The sequence below is a fragment of the Ranitomeya imitator genome, chromosome 2, assembly GCF_032444005.1.
Source record: "Ranitomeya imitator isolate aRanImi1 chromosome 2, aRanImi1.pri, whole genome shotgun sequence".
NCBI lineage: Eukaryota > Metazoa > Chordata > Amphibia > Anura > Dendrobatidae > Ranitomeya > Ranitomeya imitator.
The window spans coordinates 110,629,240-110,654,114 of NC_091283.1; the positions used below are offsets into that span (position 1 = coordinate 110,629,240).

At 42.7% G+C, this 24,875-nt stretch overlaps 1 protein-coding gene across 2 annotated transcripts in view; it reads left to right on the forward strand.

Annotated features, from left to right (window-relative positions):
• The window catches only part of LOC138662044 (synaptotagmin-like protein 2), a 184,540-nt gene extending 160,613 nt beyond the window's left edge, over positions 1-23,927 (forward strand). For both annotated transcript variants that reach the window (XM_069747151.1, XM_069747150.1), the window contains exons 11-17: positions 8,190-8,359; positions 17,633-17,735; positions 18,965-19,126; positions 19,631-19,709; positions 20,981-21,080; positions 22,556-22,761; positions 23,029-23,927. In XM_069747151.1, coding sequence (XP_069603252.1) covers positions 8,190-8,359; positions 17,633-17,735; positions 18,965-19,126; positions 19,631-19,709; positions 20,981-21,080; positions 22,556-22,761; positions 23,029-23,174 — 966 coding nt within the window. In that variant the 3' untranslated portion in view covers positions 23,175-23,927. The remainder of the gene's footprint in view (positions 1-8,189; positions 8,360-17,632; positions 17,736-18,964; positions 19,127-19,630; positions 19,710-20,980; positions 21,081-22,555; positions 22,762-23,028) is intronic.
• Positions 23,928-24,875: the final 948 nt, after the last annotated feature.

Consider the following 24,875-nt stretch of genomic DNA (forward strand, 5'->3'; position numbering starts at 1 on the left):
CTGGGAGAAGCGAAGTCTCCCTAAGCTAGAAGATCGTTGGGTACAGCCGGGACCAGCTGCTTCGAAAGCATCACCAAACCAGGGATTCAAGCTTCAGGAGGCTAATTTGCATATTCCAGGTGCCTTCTGGGAGAAGCGAAGTCTCCCTAAGCTAGAAGATCGTTGGGTACAGCCGGGACCAGCTGCTTCGAAAGCATCACCAAACCAGGGATTCAAGCTTCAGGAGGCTAATTTGCATATTCCAGGTGCCTTCTGGGAGAAGCAAAGTCTCCCTAAGCTAGAAGATCGTTGGGTACAGCCGGGACCAGCTGCTTCGAATGCATCACCAAACCAGGGATTCAAGCTTCAGGAGGCTAATTTGCATATTCCAGGTGCCTTCTGGGAGAAGCGAAGTCTCCCTAAGCTAGAAGATCGTTGGGTACAGCCGGGACCAGCTGCTTCGAAAGCATCACCAAACCAGGGATTCAAGCTTCAGGAGGCTAATTTGCATATTCCAGGTGCCTTCTGGGAGAAGCGAAGTCTCCCTAAGCTAGAAGATCGTTGGGTACAGCCGGGACCAGCTACTTCGAAAGCATCACCAAACCAGGGATTCAAGCTTCAGGAGGCTAATTTGCATATTCCAGGTGCCTTCTGGGAGAAGCGAAGTCTCCCTAAGCTAGAAGATCGTTGGGTACAGCCGGGACCAGCTACTTCGAAAGCATCACCAAACCAGGGATTCAAGCTTCAGGAGGCTAATTTGCATATTCCAGGTGCCTTCTGGGAGAAGCGAAGTCTCCCTAAGCTAGAAGATCGTTGGGTACAGCCGGGACCAGCTGCTTCGAAAGCATCACCAAACCAGGGATTCAAGCTTCAGGAGGCTAATTTGCATATTCCAGGTGCCTTCTGGGAGAAGCGAAGTCTCCCTAAGCTAGAAGATCGTTGGGTACAGCCGGGACCAGCTGCTTCGAAAGCATCACCAAACCAGGGATTCAAGCTTCAGGAGGCTAATTTGCATATTCCAGGTGCCTTCTGGGAGAAGCGAAGTCTCCCTAAGCTAGAAGATCGTTGGGTACAGCCGGGACCAGCTGCTTCGAAAGCATCACCAAACCAGGGATTCAAGCTTCAGGAGGCTAATTTGCATATTCCAGGTGCCTTCTGGGAGAAGCGAAGTCTCCCTAAGCTAGAAGATCGTTGGGTACAGCCGGGACCAGCTGCTTCGAAAGCATCACCAAACCAGGGATTCAAGCTTCAGGAGGCTAATTTGCATATTCCAGGTGCCTTCTGGGAGAAGCGAAGTCTCCCTAAGCTAGAAGATCGTTGGGTACAGCCGGGACCAGCTGCTTCGAAAGCATCACCAAACCAGGGATTCAAGCTTCAGGAGGCTAATTTGCATATTCCAGGTGCCTTCTGGGAGAAGCGAAGTCTCCCTAAGCTAGAAGATCGTTGGGTACAGCCGGGACCAGCTGCTTCGAAAGCATCACCAAACCAGGGATTCAAGCTTCAGGAGGCTAATTTGCATATTCCAGGTGCCTTCTGGGAGAAGCAAAGTCTCCCTAAGCTAGAAGATCGTTGGGTACAGCCGGGACCAGCTGCTTCGAATGCATCACCAAACCAGGGATTCAAGCTTCAGGAGGCTAATTTGCATATTTCAGGTGCCTTCTGGGAGAAGCGAAGTCTCCCTAAGCTAGAAGATCGTTGGGTACAGCCGGGACCAGCTGCTTCGAAAGCATCACCAAACCAGGGATTCAAGCTTCAGGAGGCTAATTTGCATATTCCAGGTGCCTTCTGGGAGAAGCGAAGTCTCCCTAAGCTAGAAGATCGTTGGGTACAGCCGGGACCAGCTACTTCGAAAGCATCACCAAACCAGGGATTCAAGCTTCAGGAGGCTAATTTGCATATTCCAGGTGCCTTCTGGGAGAAGCGAAGTCTCCCTAAGCTAGAAGATCGTTGGGTACAGCCGGGACCAGCTACTTCGAAAGCATCACCAAACCAGGGATTCAAGCTTCAGGAGGCTAATTTGCATATTCCAGGTGCCTTCTGGGAGAAGCGAAGTCTCCCTAAGCTAGAAGATCGTTGGGTACAGCCGGGACCAGCTGCTTCGAAAGCATCACCAAACCGCGCGCCTTACGGCGCGCGAATTTTTGCCTGTAGGACATTATTGTAAGAGAGCTTGGCTGAGTAGATTACACAAGAAGGAAAACACACAGCAAGTCAGCAGGATCTAGGAGCAACATGGCAGATGTGACAACCTACATGGTGAGCTGCAGCATGTGCTACATGTTCACAGATCGACCAGAAGAAGAATCCAATTTCACCTGTCAGAAGTGTAGACTAGTGGCCCTTTTAGAAGAAAAGGTGCGGGGTCTGGAAGAAAGAATAGCAACTTTGAAACTCATCAAAGAGAATGAAGACTTTCTAGACAGAACAGAAGCATCTCTACTGGTCACAGAAGGTGAAAAAAGTGTCAGAGAACCTCCAAAAGCAGATGAGTGGAAGCATGTGACCAAAAGAAGCAAGAAGACCATGGAGAAATCACCAACCACACAACTGAAGAACCGATATCAAATCTTTGTAGAGGATGAAGATGGCACACCTAAGAATGAAGCAATACCAGCAAGCAAAAAAGAAAAGGGCACACAGCAACAAGTGACAGCAAAAAGTACAGCCAAGAAGCAACGAAGAGTGGTGGTGGTGGGAGACTCACTACTGAGAGGCACAGAAGCAGCCATCTGCAGACCGGACATAACTGCAAGAGAAGTATGCTGCCTTCCAGGTGCGATGATCAAGGATGTGACCGATAGGATACCAAAGCTCTTCAGCTCCAAGGACGTCCACCCATTTCTTCTGATACATGTTGGCACCAATGACACGGCAAGGAAGGACCTACCGACAATCTGCAAGGACTTTGAAGAGTTGGGGAAGAAAGTAAAGGAACTGGATGCACAGGTAGTTTTTTCTTCTATCCTTCCAGTAGACGGGCATGGCACCAGGAGATGGAACAGGATCCTTGATGCAAACAACTGGCTAAGACGATGGTGCAGACAACAAGGATTCAGATTCCTGGACCACGGTGTGAATTACTGGTATGATGGACTCCTCGCCAGAGACGGACTACACCTCAACAAACCTGGGAAACACACATTCGCCAGAAGACTCGCTACACTCATCAGGAGGGCGTTAAACTAGAAGAAGAGGGGACGGGAAGAAAAACATTAGACTCGAACAAAGACGACCCAGGAAAACATACTCTGAAGGGAGGTAAGAACATTTCTAAAACAATCCACAGTGAGGAGATTGGAACAAAACAAAATCCTCTAAACTGCATGCTCGCAAACGCCAGAAGCCTGACAAACAAGATGGAAGAACTAGAAGCAGAAATATCTACAGGTAACTTTGACATAGTGGGAATAACCGAGACATGGTTAGATGAAAGCTATGACTGGGCAGTCAACTTACAGGGTTACAGTCTGTTTAGAAAGGATCGTAAAAATCGGAGAGGAGGAGGGGTTTGTCTCTATGTAAAGTCTTGTCTAAAGTCCACTTTAAGGGAGGATATTAGCGAAGGGAATGAGGATGTCGAGTCCATATGGGTTGAAATTCATGGAGGGAAAAATGGTAACAAAATTCTCATTGGGGTCTGTTACAAACCCCCAAATATAACAGAAAGCATGGAAAGTCTACTTCTAAAGCAGATAGATGAAGCTGCAACCCATAATGAGGTCCTGGTTATGGGGGACTTTAACTACCCGGATATTAACTGGGAAACAGAAACTTGTGAAACCCATAAAGGCAACAGGTTTCTGCTAATAACCAAGAAAAATTATCTTTCACAATTGGTGCAGAATCCAACCAGAGGAGCAGCACTTTTAGACCTAATACTATCTAATAGACCTGACAGAATAACAAATCTGCAGGTGGTCGGGCATTTAGGAAATAGCGACCACAATATTGTGCAGTTTCACCTGTCTTTCACTAGGGGGACTTGTCAGGGAGTCACAAAAACATTGAACTTTAGGAAGGCAAAGTTTGAACAGCTTAGAGATGCCCTTAATCTGGTAGACTGGGACAATATCCTCAGAAATAAGAATACAGATAATAAATGGGAAATGTTTAAGAACATCCTAAATAGGCAGTGTAAGCGGTTTATACCTTGTGGGAATAAAAGGACTAGAAATAGGAAAAACCCAATGTGGCTAAACAAAGAAGTAAGACAGGCAATTAACAGTAAAAAGAAAGCATTTGCACTACTAAAGCAGGATGGCACCATTGAAGCTCTAAAAAACTATAGGGAGAAAAATACTTTATCTAAAAAACTAATTAAAGCTGCCAAAAAGGAAACAGAGAAGCACATTGCTAAGGAGAGTAAAACTAATCCCAAACTGTTCTTCAACTATATCAATAGTAACAGAATAAAAACTGAAAATGTAGGCCCCTTAAAAAATAGTGAGGAAAGAATGGTTGTAGATGACGAGGAAAAAGCTAACATATTAAACACCTTCTTCTCCACGGTATTCACGGTGGAAAATGAAATGCTAGGTGAAATCCCAAAAAACAATGAAAACCCTATATTAAGGGTCACCAATCTAACCCAAGAAGAGGTGCGAAACCGGCTAAATAAGATTAAAATAGATAAATCTCCGGGTCCGGATGGCATACACCCACGAGTACTAAGAGAACTAAGTAATGTAATAGATAAACCATTATTTCTTATTTTTAGTGACTCTATAGCGACAGGGTCTGTTCCGCAGGACTGGCGCATAGCAAATGTGGTGCCAATATTCAAAAAGGGCTCTAAAAGTGAACCTGGAAATTATAGGCCAGTAAGTCTAACCTCTATTGTTGGTAAAATATTTGAAGGGTTTCTGAGGGATGTTATTCTGGATTATCTCAATGAGAATAACTGTTTAACTCCATATCAGCATGGGTTTATGAGAAATCGCTCCTGTCAAACCAATCTAATCAGTTTTTATGAAGAGGTAAGCTATAGGCTGGACCACGGTGAGTCATTGGACGTGGTATATCTCGATTTTTCCAAAGCGTTTGATACCGTGCCGCACAAGAGGTTGGTACACAAAATGAGAATGCTTGGTCTGGGGGAACATGTGTGTAAATGGGTTAGTAACTGGCTTAGTGATAGAAAGCAGAGGGTGGTTATAAATGGTATAGTCTCTAACTGGGTCGCTGTGACCAGTGGGGTACCGCAGGGGTCAGTATTGGGACCTGTTCTCTTCAACATATTCATTAATGATCTGGTAAAAGGTTTACACAGTAAAATATCGATATTTGCAGATGATACAAAACTATGTAAAGCAGTTAATACAAGAGAAGATAGTATTCTGCTACAGATGGATCTGGATAAGTTGGAAACTTGGGCTGAAAGGTGGCAGATGAGGTTTAACAATGATAAATGTAAGGTTATACACATGGGAAGAGGGAATCAATATCACCATTACACACTGAACGGGAAACCACTGGGTAAATCTGACAGGGAGAAGGACTTGGGGATCCTAGTTAATGATAAACTTACCTGGAGCAGCCAGTGCCAGGCAGCAGCTGCCAAGGCAAACAGGATCATGGGGTGCATTAAAAGAGGTCTGGATACACATGATGAGAGCATTATACTGCCTCTGTACAAATCCCTAGTTAGACCGCACATGGAGTACTGTGTCCAGTTTTGGGCACCGGTGCTCAGGAAGGATATAATGGAACTAGAGAGAGTACAAAGGAGGGCAACAAAATTAATAAAGGGGATGGGAGAACTACAATACCCAGATAGATTAGCGAAATTAGGATTATTTAGTCTAGAAAAAAGACGACTGAGGGGCGATCTAATAACCATGTATAAGTATATATGGGGACAATACAAATATCTCGCTGAGGATCTGTTTATACCAAGGAAGGTGACGGGCACAAGGGGGCATTCTTTGCGTCTAGAGGAGAGAAGGTTTTTCCACCAACATAGAAGAGGATTCTTTACTGTTAGGGCAGTGAGAATCTGGAATTGCTTGCCTGAGGAGGTGGTGATGGCGAACTCAGTCGAGGGGTTCAAGAGAGGCCTGGATGTCTTCCTGGAGCAGAACAATATTGTATCATACAATTATTAGGTTCTGTAGAAGGACGTAGATCTGGGTATTTATTATGATGGAATATAGGCTGAACTGGATGGACAAATGTCTTTTTTCGGCCTTACTAACTATGTTACTATGTTACTATGTTAATGGCTGGGCCCAAAACAGGGCTGTGTGTCACGTAAGCAATTTCATGTACATCGTTCATCATTCATGTTCATCAAAGTAACCATGGTTGAGAAACCTAGATCTATTAATGTGGTTGCCTTAACGAAACAGCCCATTCTTTGCTTCTGAGAGTTGTGGGGTCTTCTGATCCTGGTAACTTTACATCCTAAATTCTCACCAGGCAAAGCTGCTGTTACCAGAAAATGTGTTGGCTGCTCCTAGATTTCATTGCTATAGTTAATATTACTCTAAGCTTGGTGAAATAAAAGTTCTTAAAGCATGTTCTTCAACAGTGTAAGGGCATCTGCTACAGATTAGTAAATTGTGTTTAAAGAGTGACCAGCGTTTTATATTTTTTTGTAAATCAATAGTAAGCGTGAAAATAATCTTCTTCATAATATATTTTATTAGAGAAATCCACTTCTTTTTCCTACTGGACTGATCTTTCATTCTCTAACATTCGCAAAATCGGTCTTGAGTGAATACGGATTTCCATAATTGAGATAGGAGAGTACAGTTGGTGCCTATAAAGCTCTATGGAGAACAGTAACTGTGGTCTAAGGAGCACTTGCAGCAGAATGTCTGGTTCTGCCTTCAGCTCCTCACTCCCCTCCCAAGAATTTTAAAAGCACCAAATGTCATCTCCTACTTCAGTACCGGGAAAGTCTGGGAATCACTGTATATCAAATAAATTAAGCGGAGTTAGATCACAGAATAGTACCCAAATCATAGATAGGTCATATAAAACATAACTTTTAATATAAATGTAAAAAGTATACACATATAACACAATATAGAATCATAACCCCAACAACAGAGTATTTATGGGGGGAGGAAACAGGAGTAGAAAAAATCACCCCATCCTGGGAATATGCTACTGGGCTCCCGTTAAATGTGTTGTATGACGGTTATAGGGGAATGTGAATCCTGGACCTTGGTATTTGGGGATATCTGCAATTTTAATATACAATTTAGCTACTAATTGCCTAAGAAAAAACCCTTTGGGTGCATATATCAAAGCACCGATCATATATTCATATTTTCATTGGTTTATTTGGGATCTCAATACCCTATGTATTATATCTGGGGATATGTGCAATACTGATATCTGCCTGTACCCTTTAATTTTTCTTTCACAATTTTTGTGATTTTGTGTGTCTGTCCTTTTGGGCTGTACTAGCCTCCCTCCCTGATATATTACACGTACCATATGGTATATCAGAAGCAGGGTACTATGTTGACCTGACTAGTAACATATGGTACCTTACTGCTAAGTCCTTTTGCACCCTATATCTTTATTACAGGGTTATTTAGGGAGAGGGAGGGATAGCCGTCTGAGTGGGGGCGCCACTGCACAGGATTGAGGGTGCCGACCTCTGTTGGTAGGTCAGGAGACAATAGTATTAGGGTGATTTTTTTTCTCCTCCTTTTTCCTCCCCCCATAAATACAGACCCTCTGTTGTTGGGATTATGAATGTATATTGTGCTATGTGTATATACTTTTATTTACATTATATACTTTTTTTTACATTTATATTAAGTGTTACGTTTTATATGACCTATCTATAAATTGGGTACTACTCAGTGATCTAAAAGGGAAAGTCTGTGTAGCAGTCACGAAAATGGACTGTGACTGTTGGGCAGGAGCACAGAAATCCGCTTCTTACCTGCTGACGTCCTCGGCTCTTCATTTGATTGGCCGACCTGGTGCAAAGTCATGTGTGTATCACTCCGCAATGATGACATTGCGCAAGGCCAGGTAATCAAAAGAGCCTGTAGGTAAGTGACATGCAACTCTACCCATTAATATATATAGCCCGGACTATGTAACAACTTATCTCAGTTCCCTGAATCCCCATAGGTGTAAGAAAAAGGGAGATGATATGTCTAGATAAAAATGCAAGTGTTAAATTGTTTGTTTTCTCTGGAGTATGTCCAGCGCTAACTACTTATGAACGTATTTTCTTCTGACAGGTCAGTAACAGTGTCCTGAGCGTGTACAGCGGAGATTTTGGGAGTGTAGATGCGCAGGGAACAGTTCAGTTTTCTTTAGATTATGATGAGAAGAACCGTGAATTCCAGATCTTCGTGGCTCAGTGTAAGGACCTGGCCGTGGTGGATGAGAAGAAAGGACGATCAGATCCGTCAGTATTAAAATGTTACTATTCCGCATACATTAAATTGTGTTGTCTTTCCGTATATTTTATCTGCACTGCATATACCTGATCTCCGTACAGTGATACGTGTTGCTGTGTGCTACTGTGTATGTAGACAACGTATATCCTTTTGTCCTTTCATGGATTTTCTGGGATGTTATTGCTTTCCGACTTGCACATACTTTACCTGTTGGATTTAGTATTTAATGAAAAACCAATAGCCCTGAGGCGGAATAATGATCGCCGGATGCTTACAATGTAGAATTGCACACTATACAAGTCGCTGGACTGCGTCATGTACACATTGGCTAGGACTGTGCTACTGCTTAGCTTTCCTTCTGTACTCGTCAGTAGCAACAAAGGGGAAAGTGTCTATTGTGAGACACTGGATAGTTCAAACACATGACAAACCTGTTTGACAAATGTTGTGTCACATCCAAGCGCAAACAGTCTACTTTGAAGATGTGCCTGCGTTAGCTAAGTTTTTTTTATACCGGTGCCAAAAATAAGAATAATTGACAGTGCCAACAGAAAAAAAAAAAAAACACCGAGACGTTCTGTATGTGATTACAATAGCTGGGAACGTTTATTGCAGTGTTTGCTGTGGGTTACACTTTCTCTCGTTGTACAGAAGTGCAATGACGGCATGACGCAATCCACTTATGACATTAAAGGGAATATGTCATCAGAAAATGACCCACCGTCTAAATCAGGCTAATTTTCCATCTATTGTGTCCCATTTCCCATTTTTTTATTAAAGAAACTAAATTATTAATCTTGCAATTTTCACAGCCACCAGAGTTCTTTTATTATGATACTTCCTGTCCTTTCAGGAACAGTTTTCAGCAATCTCCTTATCAGCAGAGGCAGGATTACAATGACAGGTAACACCTCTATACCCTGCTGATAACACAGGATCCACCAATCGCAGTAGGCGATATCATCCTTACAGAGTCCCCTCTCCATTTACAATAACCGTCGCACATGCATATTAGATGCTTCAAGATAAAACATAGGGTTGACATCTGTTCATTGCTCCTAATATATGCACATGTTATTTCTTGAAACCTTAGGAAGCTACAGTCTAAACAGCCCCGGTGATTAGTATGAAAATCGCAAGATTTTTATTTTTTTATTTTAATAGATTGTAAAAAAAATCAGGTTTTTATGTTCATTTTCTATTTTTTTAGATTTGAGATCTTTTTTCAGAACACGATCTGTACTAATATATATATATATATATATATATATATATATATATATATATATATATATATATATATATATATATATATATATATATATACACACACTAGCTGAAGAGCCCGGCATAGTAAGTATCTGTGGTTAGTTATAGCACCTCACGTCTCTTATTTTCCCATCATGCCTCTCATTTTCACCCTCACATTTCTCATTTTCTCCCTTACACCTCTCATTTTTCCCCTCACTCCTCTTTTTTTCCCCCTCACTCCTCTCATTCCCCCTAACACTTGTCATTTCGACTTCACATCTGTCATTTTCCGATCACTCCACTATTTTCCCTCACTCCTCTCATTTTGCACTCACACCTTTTCATTTTCACCTCACGCCCCTCATTTTCACCTCACACCTCTCATTTTCCCCTCAGTATATACATGTTTGTCATCTCCTTTATATATAGTATACACCTGTATGTCATCTCCTGTATATAGTATATACCTGCATGTCATCTCCCCTGTAAATAGTATATACCTGTCTGTATATTCAAATCATATATACAAAACCATGAATGCACCACTAATCAAAATCCCAAGGGTGCTCGGATATATGTCAAAAAGGTTCAGTGCAAAAAAGAGTAAACATAGAAACCTAGAAAGACAGCACTACTAGAACCAAGTAAAAATCACAAAAAACTTTGAGTAGCCAATAAAAACATATCATACGTGTATCAAAGGGATAAAAGATGACAATGATCACCAAACAAAGGCAGTGTGGAGATCAACAGGTAAATGGTACATATTACGTCACCACCTCTTATGCACTACAAAAAGTGCAAGTGCCTTATATATTACAGTACATGAGATTTATTGGCCCCTTACGGTGCATAGATACATAAATAATCAGAGAGCATAAGTGCAAAGTGCTATATATTCATACATAGAGAGGACAATGATCACTGAGAGGAGTGACTGAGTAGAGATCAACCGATCATATTACCTGGAGAAAAGCCACATTGCCACAAGCCCCAACGCGCGTTTCGTTGCGGTGCCTTCTTCCAGGGGTGTATATACCTATGTGTCATCTCCTCCTGTATATAGTATATACCTGTATGTCTTCTCTTCTGTATATACTATATACCTGTATGCCATCTCCTCCTATATATAGTATATACCTGTATGTCATCTCCTGTATATAGTTTATTCCTGTATGTCATCTCCCTTGTATATAGTATATAATAATAATAATAATAATAATACTACTAAAGGTAGTATATACCTGCTGTATGTCATCTTCTCCTCTATATACTTGTGTCATCTCCTCTTTTATATAGTATATACCTGTATGTTATCTCCTGTATATAGTATATACGTGTGTCATCTCCTGTATATAGTATATACCTGTAAGTCATCTCCTCCTGTATATAGTATATACCTGTGTCATCTCCTCCTGTTTATAGTATGTACCTGTATGTCATCTCCTCCTGTATATAGTATATACCTGTGTGTCATCTCCTCCTGTATATAGTATATACCTATGTGTGATCTGCTCCTGTATATAGTATATATTCGTGTCATCTCCTTCTGTATATAGTATATACGTGTCATCTCCCCTGTATATAGTATATACCTGTGTGTTATCTCCTCCTGTATATAGTATATACCTGTGTCATCTCCTGTATATAGTATATATCTGTGTCATCTCCCCTGTATATAGTATGTACCTGTATGTCATCTCCTCCTGTATATAGTATGTACGTGTGTCATTTCCTCCTGTATATAGTATATACGTGTCATCTCCCCTGTATATAGTATATACCTGTGTCATCTCCCCTGTAAATAGTATGTACCTGTATGTCATCTCCCCTGTATATAGTATACACCAGTGTGTCATCTCCTCCTGTATATAGTATATACCTGTCATCTCCTCCTGTATATAGTATATACCTGTGTGTCATCTCCCCTGTATATAGTATATACCTGTGTCATCTCCCCTGTAAATAGTATGTACCTGTATGTCATCTCCCCTGTATATAGTATATACCAGTGTGTCATCTCCTCCTGTATATAGTATATACCTGTGTGTCATCTCCCCTGTATATAGTATACTAGCTATTGAACCCGTTCTACGCCCGGGTGGCGAGCATTTATATTGGTATATGGTCTCCTGTTATGACCTGGTGGTCAGGACAATAATGGACCTGGTGGATAAGAGCACACGGAATGACCTGATAGTTACTGATAACATAGGACGAGCTCTGGGACGTGGGAACTCTGCTGACCGCAATCCCTAATCCTATCAACCACACTAGAAATAGCCGTGGATTGCGCCTAACGCTCCCTATGCAACTCGGCACAGCCTAAGAAACTAGCTAGCCCTGAAGATAGAAAAATAAAGCCTACCTTGCCTCAGAGAAATTCCCCAAAGGAAAAGGCAGCCCCCCACATATAATGACTGTGAGTAAAGATGAAAATACAAACACAGAGATGAAATAGATTTAGCAAAGTGAGGCCCGACTTACTGAACAGACCGAGGATAGGAAAGGTTACTTTGCGGTTCATCACAAAAACCTACAAAAAGACCACGCAGAGGGCGCAAAAAGACCCTCCGCACCGACTCACGGTGCGGAGGCGCTCCCTCTGCGTCCCAGAGCTTCCAGCAAGCAAAAACAATCGAAATAGCAAGCTGGACAGAAAAATAGCAAACCAGAGAAAAACAAGCAGTCACTTAGCTTCTGCTGGGAAGACAGGTCACAAGAACGATCCAGGAGTGAACTAGACCAATACTGGAACATTGACAGGTGGCCTGGAGCAAAGATCTAAGTGGAGTTAAATAGAGCAGCCAGCTAACGAATTAACCTCGTCACCTGAGGAAGGAAACTCAGAAACACCCACAGCCACCAGAGAAAGTCCATGGACAGAACCAGCCGAAGTACCATTCATGACCACAGGAGGGAGCCCGACAACAGAACTCACAACAGTCTCCATCCTGGTATGTGCTGCTCCATCCTGCGTCCCCATCCTGTCATGTGCTGCTCCATCCTGAGTCCCCATCCTGTCGTGCTGCTCCATCCTGTGTCCCCATGCTGTCATGAGCTGCTCCATCATTCGCCCCCATCCTGTCATGTGCTACTCCATCCTGCGCCCCCATCCTGTCATGTGCTGCATCCATCCTGTGCCCCCCATTCTGTCATGTGCTGCTCCCATCCTGTGCCCCCATTCGGACATGTGATGCTCCCATCCTGCGCCCCCATTCTCACATGTGCTGCACCCATCCTGCGCCTCCATTCTGACATGTGCTGCACCCATCCTGCGCCTCCGTTCTGTCATTTGCTGCTCCCATCCTGCGCCCCCATCCTGTCATGTGCTGCTTCCATCCTGCACCCCCGTTCTGTCATGTGCTGCTCCCATCCTGCGCCACCGTTCTGTAATTTGCTGCTCCCATCCATATGCCCCATACGCTGCTCCATAAAGGTTGATGGCCCCATAAGATGCTCCATAGTATATGCCTCATATGCTGCTCCATTATGGTTGATGGCCCCCATAAGATGCTCCATAGTATATGCCCCGTACACTGCTCCATAAAGGTTTATGGCCCCCATAAGATGCTCCATAGTATATGCCCCGTACACTGCTCCATAAAGGTTTATGGCCCCCATAAGATGCTCCATACTATATGCCCCGTACGCTTCTCCATAAAGGTTTATGGCCCCCATAAGATGCTCCATACTATATGCCCCGTATGCTGCTCCATAAAGGTTTATGGCCCCCATAAGATGCTCCATACTATATGCCCCATATGCTGCTCCATAAAGGTTTATGGCCCCCATAAGATGCTCCACACTATATGCCCCGTACACTACTCCATAAAGGTTTATGGCCGCCATAAGATGCTCCATACTATATGCCCCGTACACTGTTCCATAAAGGTTTATGGCCCCCATAAGATGCTCCATACTATATGCCCCGTATGCTGCTCCATAAATGTTGATGGCCCCATAAGATGCTCCATTGTATTATATGCCCCGTATGCTGCTGCGATATATATACAGTATATATATATATATATATATATATATATATATATATATATATATATATATAAAAAATAACATGCCTATCGTCGCTGGGCGCCGAGTGCTGGGGGGCCTGAGCAGGCGGGGACTCTGGCGCGCTGTGGGGGTCAGGTGCCGGTATTGCCGCTAGCTCAGGCCCCCGACACTTGCTATATTCACCTGTCTGTCCCGTTCCAGCGCTGCATGCCGCTCCGTGTTTCGGGTCCTCTGGCTGTGACTGTTCAGTCAGAGGGCGGCGCGCATTAAGTGCTTCATCGCGCCCTCTGAACTGTGAACGTCACAGGCAGAGGACCCGGAAGATGGAGCGGTGCGCAGCGCTGGAACGGGACAGACAGGTGAATATAGCTTATACTTACCCTCCTGGCACGTCCCTGCCTCTCCGTTGGAGATCGCGGTGTGCGTTCAGTGCTTACTCATACCGCGATCTCTTGGGAGCGTCACTCTGTGGGGTCCAGACTGCGCCGGCGCTTGCGTAGTCTATAAAGGCTTCGGACAGAGTGACGCTCAAAGCCTTATAGATATGTGTGTCATGTCCTCCTGTATATAGTATATACCTGTATGTCATCTTCTCCTGTATATAGTATATACCCGTGTGTCATCTCCCCTGTATATAGTATATATGTGTGTGTCATCTCCCCTGTATATAGTATATACCTGTGTGTGATCTCCTCCTGTATATAGTATATATCTGTGTGTCATCTCCTCCTGTATTAGACCTCGTTCACACGTTATTTGCTCAGTATTTTTACCTCAGTATTTGTAAGATAAATTGGCAGCCTGATAAATCCCCAGCCAACAGGAAGCCCTCCCCACTGGCAGTATATATTAGCTCACACATACACATAATAGACAGGTCATGTGACTGACAGCTGCCGTATTTCCTATATGGTACATTTGTTGCTCTTGTAGTTTGTCTGCTTATTAATTAGATTTTTATTTTTGAAGGATAATAACAGACTTGTGTGTGTTATAGGGCGAGTTTCATGTGTCAAGTTGTGTGTGTTGCGTTGCATGTGGCGACATGCAGGTAGCGACTTTTGTGAGATGAGTTTTGTGTGGCGACTTGCGTGTAGCAACTTTTTGTGTCGAGTTGCATGTGACAGGTTAGTGTAGCAAGTTGTGTGCAGCAAGTTTTGCGCATGGCGAGTTTTGCGCGTGGTGAGTTTTTTTGTGTGGTGCGTTTTGAGTATGTGCAAGTTTTGTGTGAGGCAACTTTTGCTTGTGTTGCAACTTTTGTGCATGTGGCAATTTTTCCGCATGTGCAAGTTTTGCGTGTGGCGAGTTTCCATGAGGTGAGTTTTGCACGTGTGGCAAGTTTTGCGTGAACCTAGTTTTGCATGTGGCGAGTTTTGAGCGGCGACTTTTGTGTTTCGACTTTTATGTGGTGAGGTTGGTGTATGTGTGGTGAAATGTGTGCTGAGGGTGATATGTATTCAAGCACGTGGTAGTGTGTGGCTCATTTTGTGTGTGTGTTCATATCCCCGTGTGTGGTGAGTATCCCATGTCGGGGCCCCACCTTAGCAACTGTACGGTATATACTCTTTGGCGCCATCGCTCTCACTCTTTAAGTCCCCCTTGTTCACATCTGGCAGCTGTCAATTTGCCTCCAACACTTTTCCTTTCACTTTTTCCCCATTATGTAGATAGGGGCAAAATTGTTTGGTGAATTGGAACGCGCGGGGTTAAAATTTTGCCTCACAACATAGCCTATGATGCTCTCATATACATACATACATACATACATACATACATACATACACACACACACACACACACACACACACACACACACACACACACACACTCAGCTTTATATATATATATATATATATATATATATATATATATATATATGCTGTAATTTTCACATTAGCTACTGAGGCAATTCTAGACTTGCACTTCATGTTACTTCAGGAAACAACACATGTACGTTAGTAGCAATAGACTGACTCAACTCTTTTGTGTTGAAGTATCTAATGAGCATATGCAATGGTCATTGTGAAGGAAAATAAGTAACATCAGCTGTGACATGCATTGTGAATGCTGGATCCTGCATAATCAGCTGTGTATCATGCTGTCACTTGTCATTGTAATCATGTCTGTGATGATAATGAGACTGCTAAAAACTGTTCCTGAAAGAACAGGAAGCATGACTGTAAAATAGCCACGGTGCAAGATTTTTAACTTTTAAATACAGAAGGCTGGGAGAGCTGGGTCAGCCTTAATAATACCTAATATGATTGGTGGTTTCTGTGCTATCAGCTGTTTATAGAGGTTACCGGTCATTCTAATCAAGCCTCTGATGATAATGAGACTGCTGAAAAGTCTTCATTAATAAACAAGAAGTGTGAGCCTAAGAGAACTCTGGTGGATCAGTGTGAGAATGGCAAGATATATTAGAGGGAGTGTATGGTGGATCTATTTAAAACCAAAACCTGATCTGTAATTTTCTGATAATACATTCCCTTTAAACTATATAAAAACTAAACCAATTGCTAATTGCTTCATTACCCAACAAGATGGATCATGACTATCCAAAGACTATACCTTCTTTATGTATAAACCGCTAAACAGAAAATAGTTCCATAGTCCAATTATATAGAAATTCATAGAAAATTTTATTAAATAAATATAAGACAAAGAACATAGACAGAAAATTGGGGGATATGTGGCAACACACAGCATGGAAGCAAGGAGTACAGTAGCAATCCCCATGTATGAACACAGTATATAATAACAAGTAAAGCACATAAGGCTTAGTGTACAGAGAGTTCCACATCAATAGTAGTATAGCAATGTCACATTTCATGGCGTGGACGCATCCTGAAGTATATTACCGAAACGCGCGTCGGGGTGGGTTTGGAGCCGGTGTGATCCCCTGAGTATCACTATATATATGTATGTTTACATTTCTATCTGTACACAGTATGTCCCTAACTTAAAATGTGACATTGCTATACTACTATTGATGTGGAACTCTGTACACTAAGCCTTATGTGCTTTACTTGTTATTATATACCGTGTTCATACATGGGGATTGCTACTGGACTCCTTGGTTCCATGCTGTGTGTTGCCACGTATCCCCCAATTTTCTGTCTATGTTCTTTGTCTTATATTTATTGAATACAATTTTCTATGAATTTCTATATATTTGGACTATGGCACTATTTTCTGTTTAGTGGTTTAGCTTTATGCGAGCACTAGTGTGTCCCACACTTTCCCAGTTACAGGCTCATTATATGGGACGTTTCCCAATGATAGCATGATTATACATTCGTACTATCGCTGTTGTGTTTGCCTTGATTTCAGTTCTCCTTTATGTATCTGCAGTATAGATCCCTTATTTTTCTTTGTGCTAATTATATCTCCGCTCACCTGGGACTTTCCATGTATGAGATTATAGCCGCAGAGACAATGAAGCCGTTATGTCGGTGGTACCTGTAGGTGTGGCGCTGTTATCACTTTTATATGGGGTTTACAGGAAGGAAAGGAACGGGAAGTATCTGTAAAACATTGTCATATAGAGTAGATAAGTGCCAAAGTGAAACACTATTGAAACACAGAAGATATTCCTTGTAGATTTGTGTCTGCGTGTATTCTACATGAATATTTTCTTTATATTCCCCTTCACACAGAAAAAAAGGCCGCTTTTAATAATCTCAGTGAAGCAGTCTGGGTGTTTTATTTTTTCAACTATAGCCAGTATATAACAAGTATGGAGATGTTAAGGAATATTCTATGCTTGGATGGATGCCAGGGCATGACCAATTTCTACATGGAAATGCAAAACGTGTGACGTACAGCTGCGTTATTTCACACACCGCTAAGAGCAGCAGGCAGTACACCCGCCATAGAGCATTACTTGTAGTAGTCGTCGTCCCCATGTCATCTTCTATCAGATATAGATGCTCTCCTGTAATATAAATAATCAAGAATAGAACAATTCTCCGCATCATGGTACTAACCAGAATGTAATAACCTTTTACTAGGTATGTCAAGACGTATCTACTACCAGATAAAGCAAGGATGGGAAAAAGGAAAACGTCCGTCAAAAGAAAGACCACCAATCCAATTTACAATGAAGTTTTAAGGGTACGTCCTTGCATTTGCTTTACATTGCAGTGTTATTGTCCCCTGACGTGTCCCATGTTCCTCTCGGCCCATTGGATTGTGTTATGGTGTACCCTGGTGCTGTGTAATATTTAGGTTGGGATTATACTGCAATCTCCATGAAAAAAATACATTGTTCGAGTCAGTGCGAGTCGATTCGCAGGCAAGGTCCATCAGCCATGTCGGTAGTCATTGATCGCTGGACGGGTGCTGTGGGAACTGCCTCCTGCTTGCCGGCATCCGTGGCTCTTCTTTTGTTTGATCGTTTTGGTGCAAGGTCACATAGGCAAGGTGATAAAAGGAGGAGTCGGAGATGTGGGTGGGCAGGAGGCAGTTTGCAAGACTCCCGTCCAAGGGCTACCTACATGGCCGATGGACCACATCCATTCACACTAACTCGAGTTTTTAGTTTTTCAATCTGTTAGCTCAATCGAATTTGTTTTGGATCTATTAGAAATGTATTAGATAATGTTTTATCCATGTTATTTCATTTAACAAGACACAACATCAACGATGACATTCTTTTATCTCTCACTGTTGTTGATTTTCCTTCTCCTGGTGCAAAGATTTAAGTGGATTTGTCACCAGATTTCATAATACAGAGCATATATATTATATTATTGATCTTATTCTTGTCGAGGTCGGTGTACTTACTTTGAAAATTCATGTCAGAATGGCTGTACAACCTTTTTTAAAGTTTACACTCAGTCTCCGACCCTCCTAAATGGTTTGACCACTCCTCAGTGTCCCTCCTCCCCGTTGCTTTTGAGATCTCACACTGCTCAGTACAAGCTGCAGCCGTCATTCAGGCTGTGTGCGCAGAGACTGAATACACTTGGATTTATGGGCTTTCTAACTGTACAGTTGGACTCAGAAAATGATTATTTTATCGGGATTATACAGCCATTTTGACGAGGGTTTTTTAAAGTAAGAACACCAAGTTCATCAGTTCTTAGAGAGCCACGTCATAGTATATTCTGCTTGTAATGCGAAGTCTGGTGATGGATCTGCTTTACGTTTGCGCTCTTAGCGCTCTATCTAAATACCCTGGCTTATATGTAACACCCACCCCACACCACCATCCCCTCCGGACATTTTTCCTGCCAACTCCCTCCTAGGTTCACCGTTTAGTTACTGATTTACCTAAACTGTGTTTAATTTTCTCTAACTTTTGATGGATGATACATTCAATGCTTTGTTTTCTATTCTAGTACAAAATTGAAAAAATGGTGTTGCTGATTCAGAAACTTAATCTGTCCGTGTGGCATAACGACCCACTTGGCCGGAACAGTTTTCTGGGAGAACTAGAGATTGATCTGACCAGTTGGGATTGGAGTAATACAAAGCCGAACTGGTATACCCTAAAGCCACGGGTATGTAAGCATCCTACCACACATGGGGGGTACATAGTTATAGTGTATGGTACCTTAGTGGACAAGGCTCGTAAAAGGTGGGCGAGCTGCATGTATTTTCAATGGGGCATCGCCAATGAGACCAAAAGGAGTCAGCGCTGATTGTTTTGCATCTCAAATATGAAGTAGCACAAAAATGATCTACCACGGTTAGTTTTGCCCGTGGAAAGCTACGCTATATCCTTCCTGATGTTAGAGCTGCATCTCCTAGTGGAGGACGACCAAAATAATCAGCCAACCATATAACTATCTGACAATGACCAATAAAACTCACGTCCGTCACCATACTGCTGAGAAGTCACAATATTGTAAGGCAGGAATATCACACCAGAGTAACCATTTTCATCACATGTTGAAATATTAATAAGCTGTCGCCATTTTCATCAGCGTCAGAAATGTGTGTTGTGTAAGTGAGCCACAGTGTGGGATAGGTGGCATATAACACGGAATGCTTTCTTCCTCCAGAGCCTATCCGCAATGAATGGCGTGGATCACCTTGGTGTTATGAATTTGTCCATTAGGTATATCCCTCCGGGAAGTCTCGGTAAGATACTATAGAAGTAGTATTTACTTAGATCAGGGCTATTGGCCCAATTAAATGGCCCAATAATAAGCCACTATGTACAAGCTGATGGGAACCGGACGGTTGTTACTGGGGTCAGCCTGTCCTCATACAGGGCAGTGTAGTTGGCAGCACTTGACCTGTCTACATCGGATATTGTGCTGCCGATGGGGATAATTTTTATAAGAATTATCAACAATGGAGCGTTTTGCTCGTAAACTGACCATAAGTCTGGGGAAAATGAACACTTTCATCCAGTATCTGTACTGAATATGTGATCATACAAAATAGACCACAGTCTGACCGTGACATACGTCTCGCAGTTTCATCTCATTAAGGTTGCTCCTCTTCTTAGTCTGCACAGTAGTATACTACTTAAAGAGATTCCAGTGATGTGTCACTTAGTTTACTGGGTGCAGCAGTTGTGATAGTCAGAGTTTTCTCTGCTGCAGATCTCAGTTGTTGATCTATGTATAACCCTGACACTCCAATCTCTCTGTGTACATTGTATAGTGACACAGAGCTGCTAATCAGTGCTGGGGTCATGGCTGGACTAGGAGGCACGAGGTCAGTGGTCCTGAAGTGATAATCTCCTGCTGATAAAACACTGATTGTATTGAAACAACACAGCCCTGTAAGTGACACATCTCTGTAACCAGGGTCTCTGCTTCTACGTCATCAGATTACATAGCAATCCAGAGATTGGCCAGAGACTAGCTACTACTGTGCTTGCAGAACCACCAAACTGGACTTCTTGTGGTGGTGGACTGTGTGAGCAGCAGCTGGATTTCAAAACAAAGGAGACAGTAGAGGTGTAAAATGAAAAACCCCTTTTATACTACATCTTCTGCATATGCTGTGTGCACCAACCGAATAGCGTGACCACTTTGTATTATTGTTAGCTTTGCTTTTTAATTCCCGACACATAGTTCCTGTCTATTTAATATGACCGTTTTCAGGCACATGTTGGGTCAGGTATTAAATAACATAGTGAACTGCATTTTTCAATACAAAGTGCACACGCTAGACGTTTATCGCACACGGCATATTCGGAAAATGTGGTTTAAAATTGGGTCTTTGAAAACATAAGGCTCCATCACGGCACAAGTAGAAGCTGTCAGCTTGACAAAGCTAGGTAATCTATGGTTGCCATGCTAAGGAGCAGGTTGACTCCCTGGTACATCAGACACAAGGATCGATTGAACATTGACAAGATAATAATTACCACATGAAAAAACTTATGTATTCTTTAGGTCCAAAGCATCCTGCCTCGGGGGAAGTCCATATCTGGGTGAAAGATACTAAAGATTTACCGCAGCTTAGACCTTCTGGGGTTGACTCCTTTGTGAAGTGGTGAGTATTTGCGAGTTTAATGTTGTGTTGTCCTAGAGGCAATTCATATTGAACATAGACGAAATAACATGGAAATGAAGATGTAGCTAGCTGTTTGTGGGGGTCCCGGTACCCTGACTCCCAGCAATCAAAACTTTTGACATATCTTTAGAACTGTTTTCTATATGTAAAATTATCAGCAGCATTAGCAGACAGAAAAATGACTTAAAAAACCATAGCAGGAAAAAGGCAGCTGTCTTTACCAAGATAGGTGAGAACACGAACACTGCAGGATGCAGCAGACCCCCGTGATAACAACGGAGGCAGCACAGGGCAAAAGACTGATGGAACCACCAATCACAATCCGGCCATGGGGGGGTCGCCGAGTTCACAATCCGGCCATGGGGGGGTCGCCGAGTTCACAATCCGGCCATGGGGGGGTCGCCGAGTTCACAATCCGGCCATGGGGGGGTCGCCGAGTTCACAATCCGGCCATGGGGGGGGGGTCGCCGAGTTCACAATCCGGCCATGGGGGGGTCGCCGAGTTCACAATCCGGCCATACATAGTAACATAGTAACATAGTTAGTAAGGCCGAAAAAAGACATTTATCCATCCAGTTCAGCCTATATTCCATCATAATAAATCCCCAGATTTACGTCCTTCTACAGAACCTAATAATTGTATGCCATGGGGGGGGTTGCCGAGTTCACAATCCGGCCATGGGGGGGGGGGTCGCCGAGTTCACAATCCGGCCATGGGGGGGTCGCCGAGTTCACAATCCGGCCATGGGGGGGGGGGGGGGGGGTTGCCGAGTTCACAATCCGGCCATGTGGGGGGTCGCCGAGTTCACAATCCGGCCATGGGGGGGGGTCGCCGAGTTCACAATCCGGCCATGGGGGGGTCACCGAGTGTTAGAATTGCACACAAATAAGGCTTGTATAGGGCACTGTTCACACACCGGTAACGCACAGTGTCCCGCTTGCAGCCTATTAGTGACCCCCATACTATTAGTTTAGACACGCTGCCCAGCACTATATAACTACACCTCACAGGGACAGACACCCCAGTCTACAAGGCCAACATTGATCGACCTGGCTCCATCCTGCATAGAAATGAAAATGCGCAGTAAACGCTATCAATAATATGCATGATGTATTGATCGATACTTTGTCCAAAATACAAAGCTCTAAACCCACATCAAGGACCCTCATTGTCTTGAGTCCCTACACTAAAAGCTTATGTATTTTGGACAACATAACATATTGACAAGTACCCCGTGCATATCATATCTATTTTACTGCATATTTTTTTGAAGTTGCGATAAATTTCTGTCTAAAAAGTCGCAATTGATGAATTAAGTTAAAAGATCTGGAATAGCTAAAATTCAGCAACAAACCAAACAATAAATAGCCAAGCATATATTAAACAGACTTTATGAAGGCGGTGATTAAACAGTGAATTTCTTACAAAAAACAATGTTTTCACTCCCTTGTAGCTACGTGTTACCTGATACAAGCAAGAAGAGTTACCAAAAGACACGCGTCATTAAAAAAGATACAAACCCGGTGTTCAACCACACCATTGTCTATGATGGCTTCCACACTGAAGACTTAAAAGATGCATGTGTCGAGCTGACCGTCTGGGATCATGAAAAACTCAGCAATCATTTCCTTGGAGGAATAAGACTTGGACTTGGTTCAGGTAAAACAAATAAACCGGACTGTAACGATGGTTAGGCAACGTAGACCTCTGTCTAGGGTGCAGTGCACGTAGGTGAAAAGCGGGGCGCTATTGTTTCCTGGCCGAGATCCACGGTGTTGTACACTATGAGCCTAGTGCAGATCCCGGCTCCATCTGTGCGTCTGCCCCTGACCATCCTACAATTTTCCGCTTCCTTTTTTTATGTACTTTGGATATCTATAATAACTTGGTGGTATTTGACCAGTCTTTGTTATACTCTATATTCAGGGTACAGTTATGGGATTGCCGTGGACTGGATGGACTCCACACAGGAAGAGGTGGCCTTATGGCAGGAAATGATGATGACTCCAAACGAATGGATTGAAGGATCCCTGCCCTTAAGATCCTTGGCTGGGAGAAGGAAGTTCAAGTAAAGTTGCTGTTTGTAAAAAATAAGTCATGGTACTCATAAGATACAGAACCATATATATATTTTGGGGGTGAATTTTTTTTTTAATCAGATTTGCATTACTTGAGTATAAGGGATACAAAATGTTTTTTTTTATTATTTTTTTCCCAGTAATGTTTGTTTTCTCATTTGCCGAAAAGATTTTTTTTTCTGTGAATGTATTTTTAAAACTGATGACCTGCACACGGGTTACTTCTTAATGCCAAAGCACTTTATTTTGGATCTACTTTAACGACTACCAGAAAACTCCCTCAAAAGGAAATTTTCGGCAGAACCGTTACTTTTTTTATACTTGAACTTTCTGAAGACAAGAGGATACAGCATTTTTTTTGGTTATACGGTCGTAACAAAATCAAGAATAAAGAACCTTTTTACATTACAGACATGAAGGTCTTGGTTGAGGTCTTGAAAAATCCTCCGATGGACTCCATTTTAGTTAATGAAGTCAAGGTACTTTGGCAGATGACTGAGCAAAAAAAGGCAAAAAGACATAAAAGAGAAATAAAATTATAAATGGAGCAAGTAAATAATTTGAATGATTTCCTAATCACTGCCACTGATGTCTGTGGAGATATAAGTGTACAATATTTTATGTTGTGGGGTGGAAAAAAAAATTACTTTGTTCTGTTTTCTGGAAATCAATTTTACAGTTCTAGAGTGCTTCAGTGTTGCACTTTACATTGTGAAATAGGGCAAAAATAAAGGAATTCTAATTGTGGTTTTTTTTACATTATTCAGCTTTTATTTTGGTAAAATTTAAGAACTTTTTTTTATCAAGTGCTGACATTCAAGAACATATGGAAAACCCCATTTCTCCCCATTTTTTCCATCTTGGATCTTCTTGCAAGTCGACAGCAGCCATATTCAAGTGATATGTGTTGTGGTTACACAGCTTTGCCAGGTGAGCAATTTCCTATATCTGTATGTCCTTTTTAATGATGATAAGACCCATTGTGCTATTGTTTTTCCAGTCTTTCTTCATGCAGCCGGCAATAAACAAAGTTCAACTTTGCACTTCCTCATACTTCTAAGCTCCATTTTGGAGAAGTACAAGAGAGTCGAGCTCCGAGAGAAACCAGCTAAGGCTACGTTCACATTTGCGTTGTGCGCCGCTGCGTCGCCGACGCAACGCACAACGCAAATAAAAACGCACCAAAATGCACGCAAAAACACTGCGTTTTGCGACGCATGCGTCCTTTTTTGCCGAAATTTGGACACAAGAAAAATGCAACTTGTTGCGTTTTCTTGGCCCGACGCTTGCGGCAAAAAAAAACGCATGCGTCGCACAACGCAGCACACAAAAACGCATGCGTCCCCCATGTTAAATATAGGGGCGCATGACGCATGCGTCGCCGCTGCGTCGCCCGACGCAAACACGCAAAACGCTAATGTGAATGTAGCCTAACAATTCTTTAAAATTACACAGGCAGCAATACCAAGGCTGTAGATGGCAGAAGATAAAATTAGGTTGGCCGGAGACTGTACAGGAGGAGAAAGTGCCCAGAAGTATAGTGTTTATTGTAAAAGTAGACTCCAGTCTGTGTGCGGTGGAGGCAGAGCTATGGGGTCAGGGTGTAAGCTGGGAGAGCCGGCACTGCACATGACTGACCAGGAGCGCTGGACCTCCAGCAAGATGGAGCCAATGGTAACTAAAGAGTAAATCTAG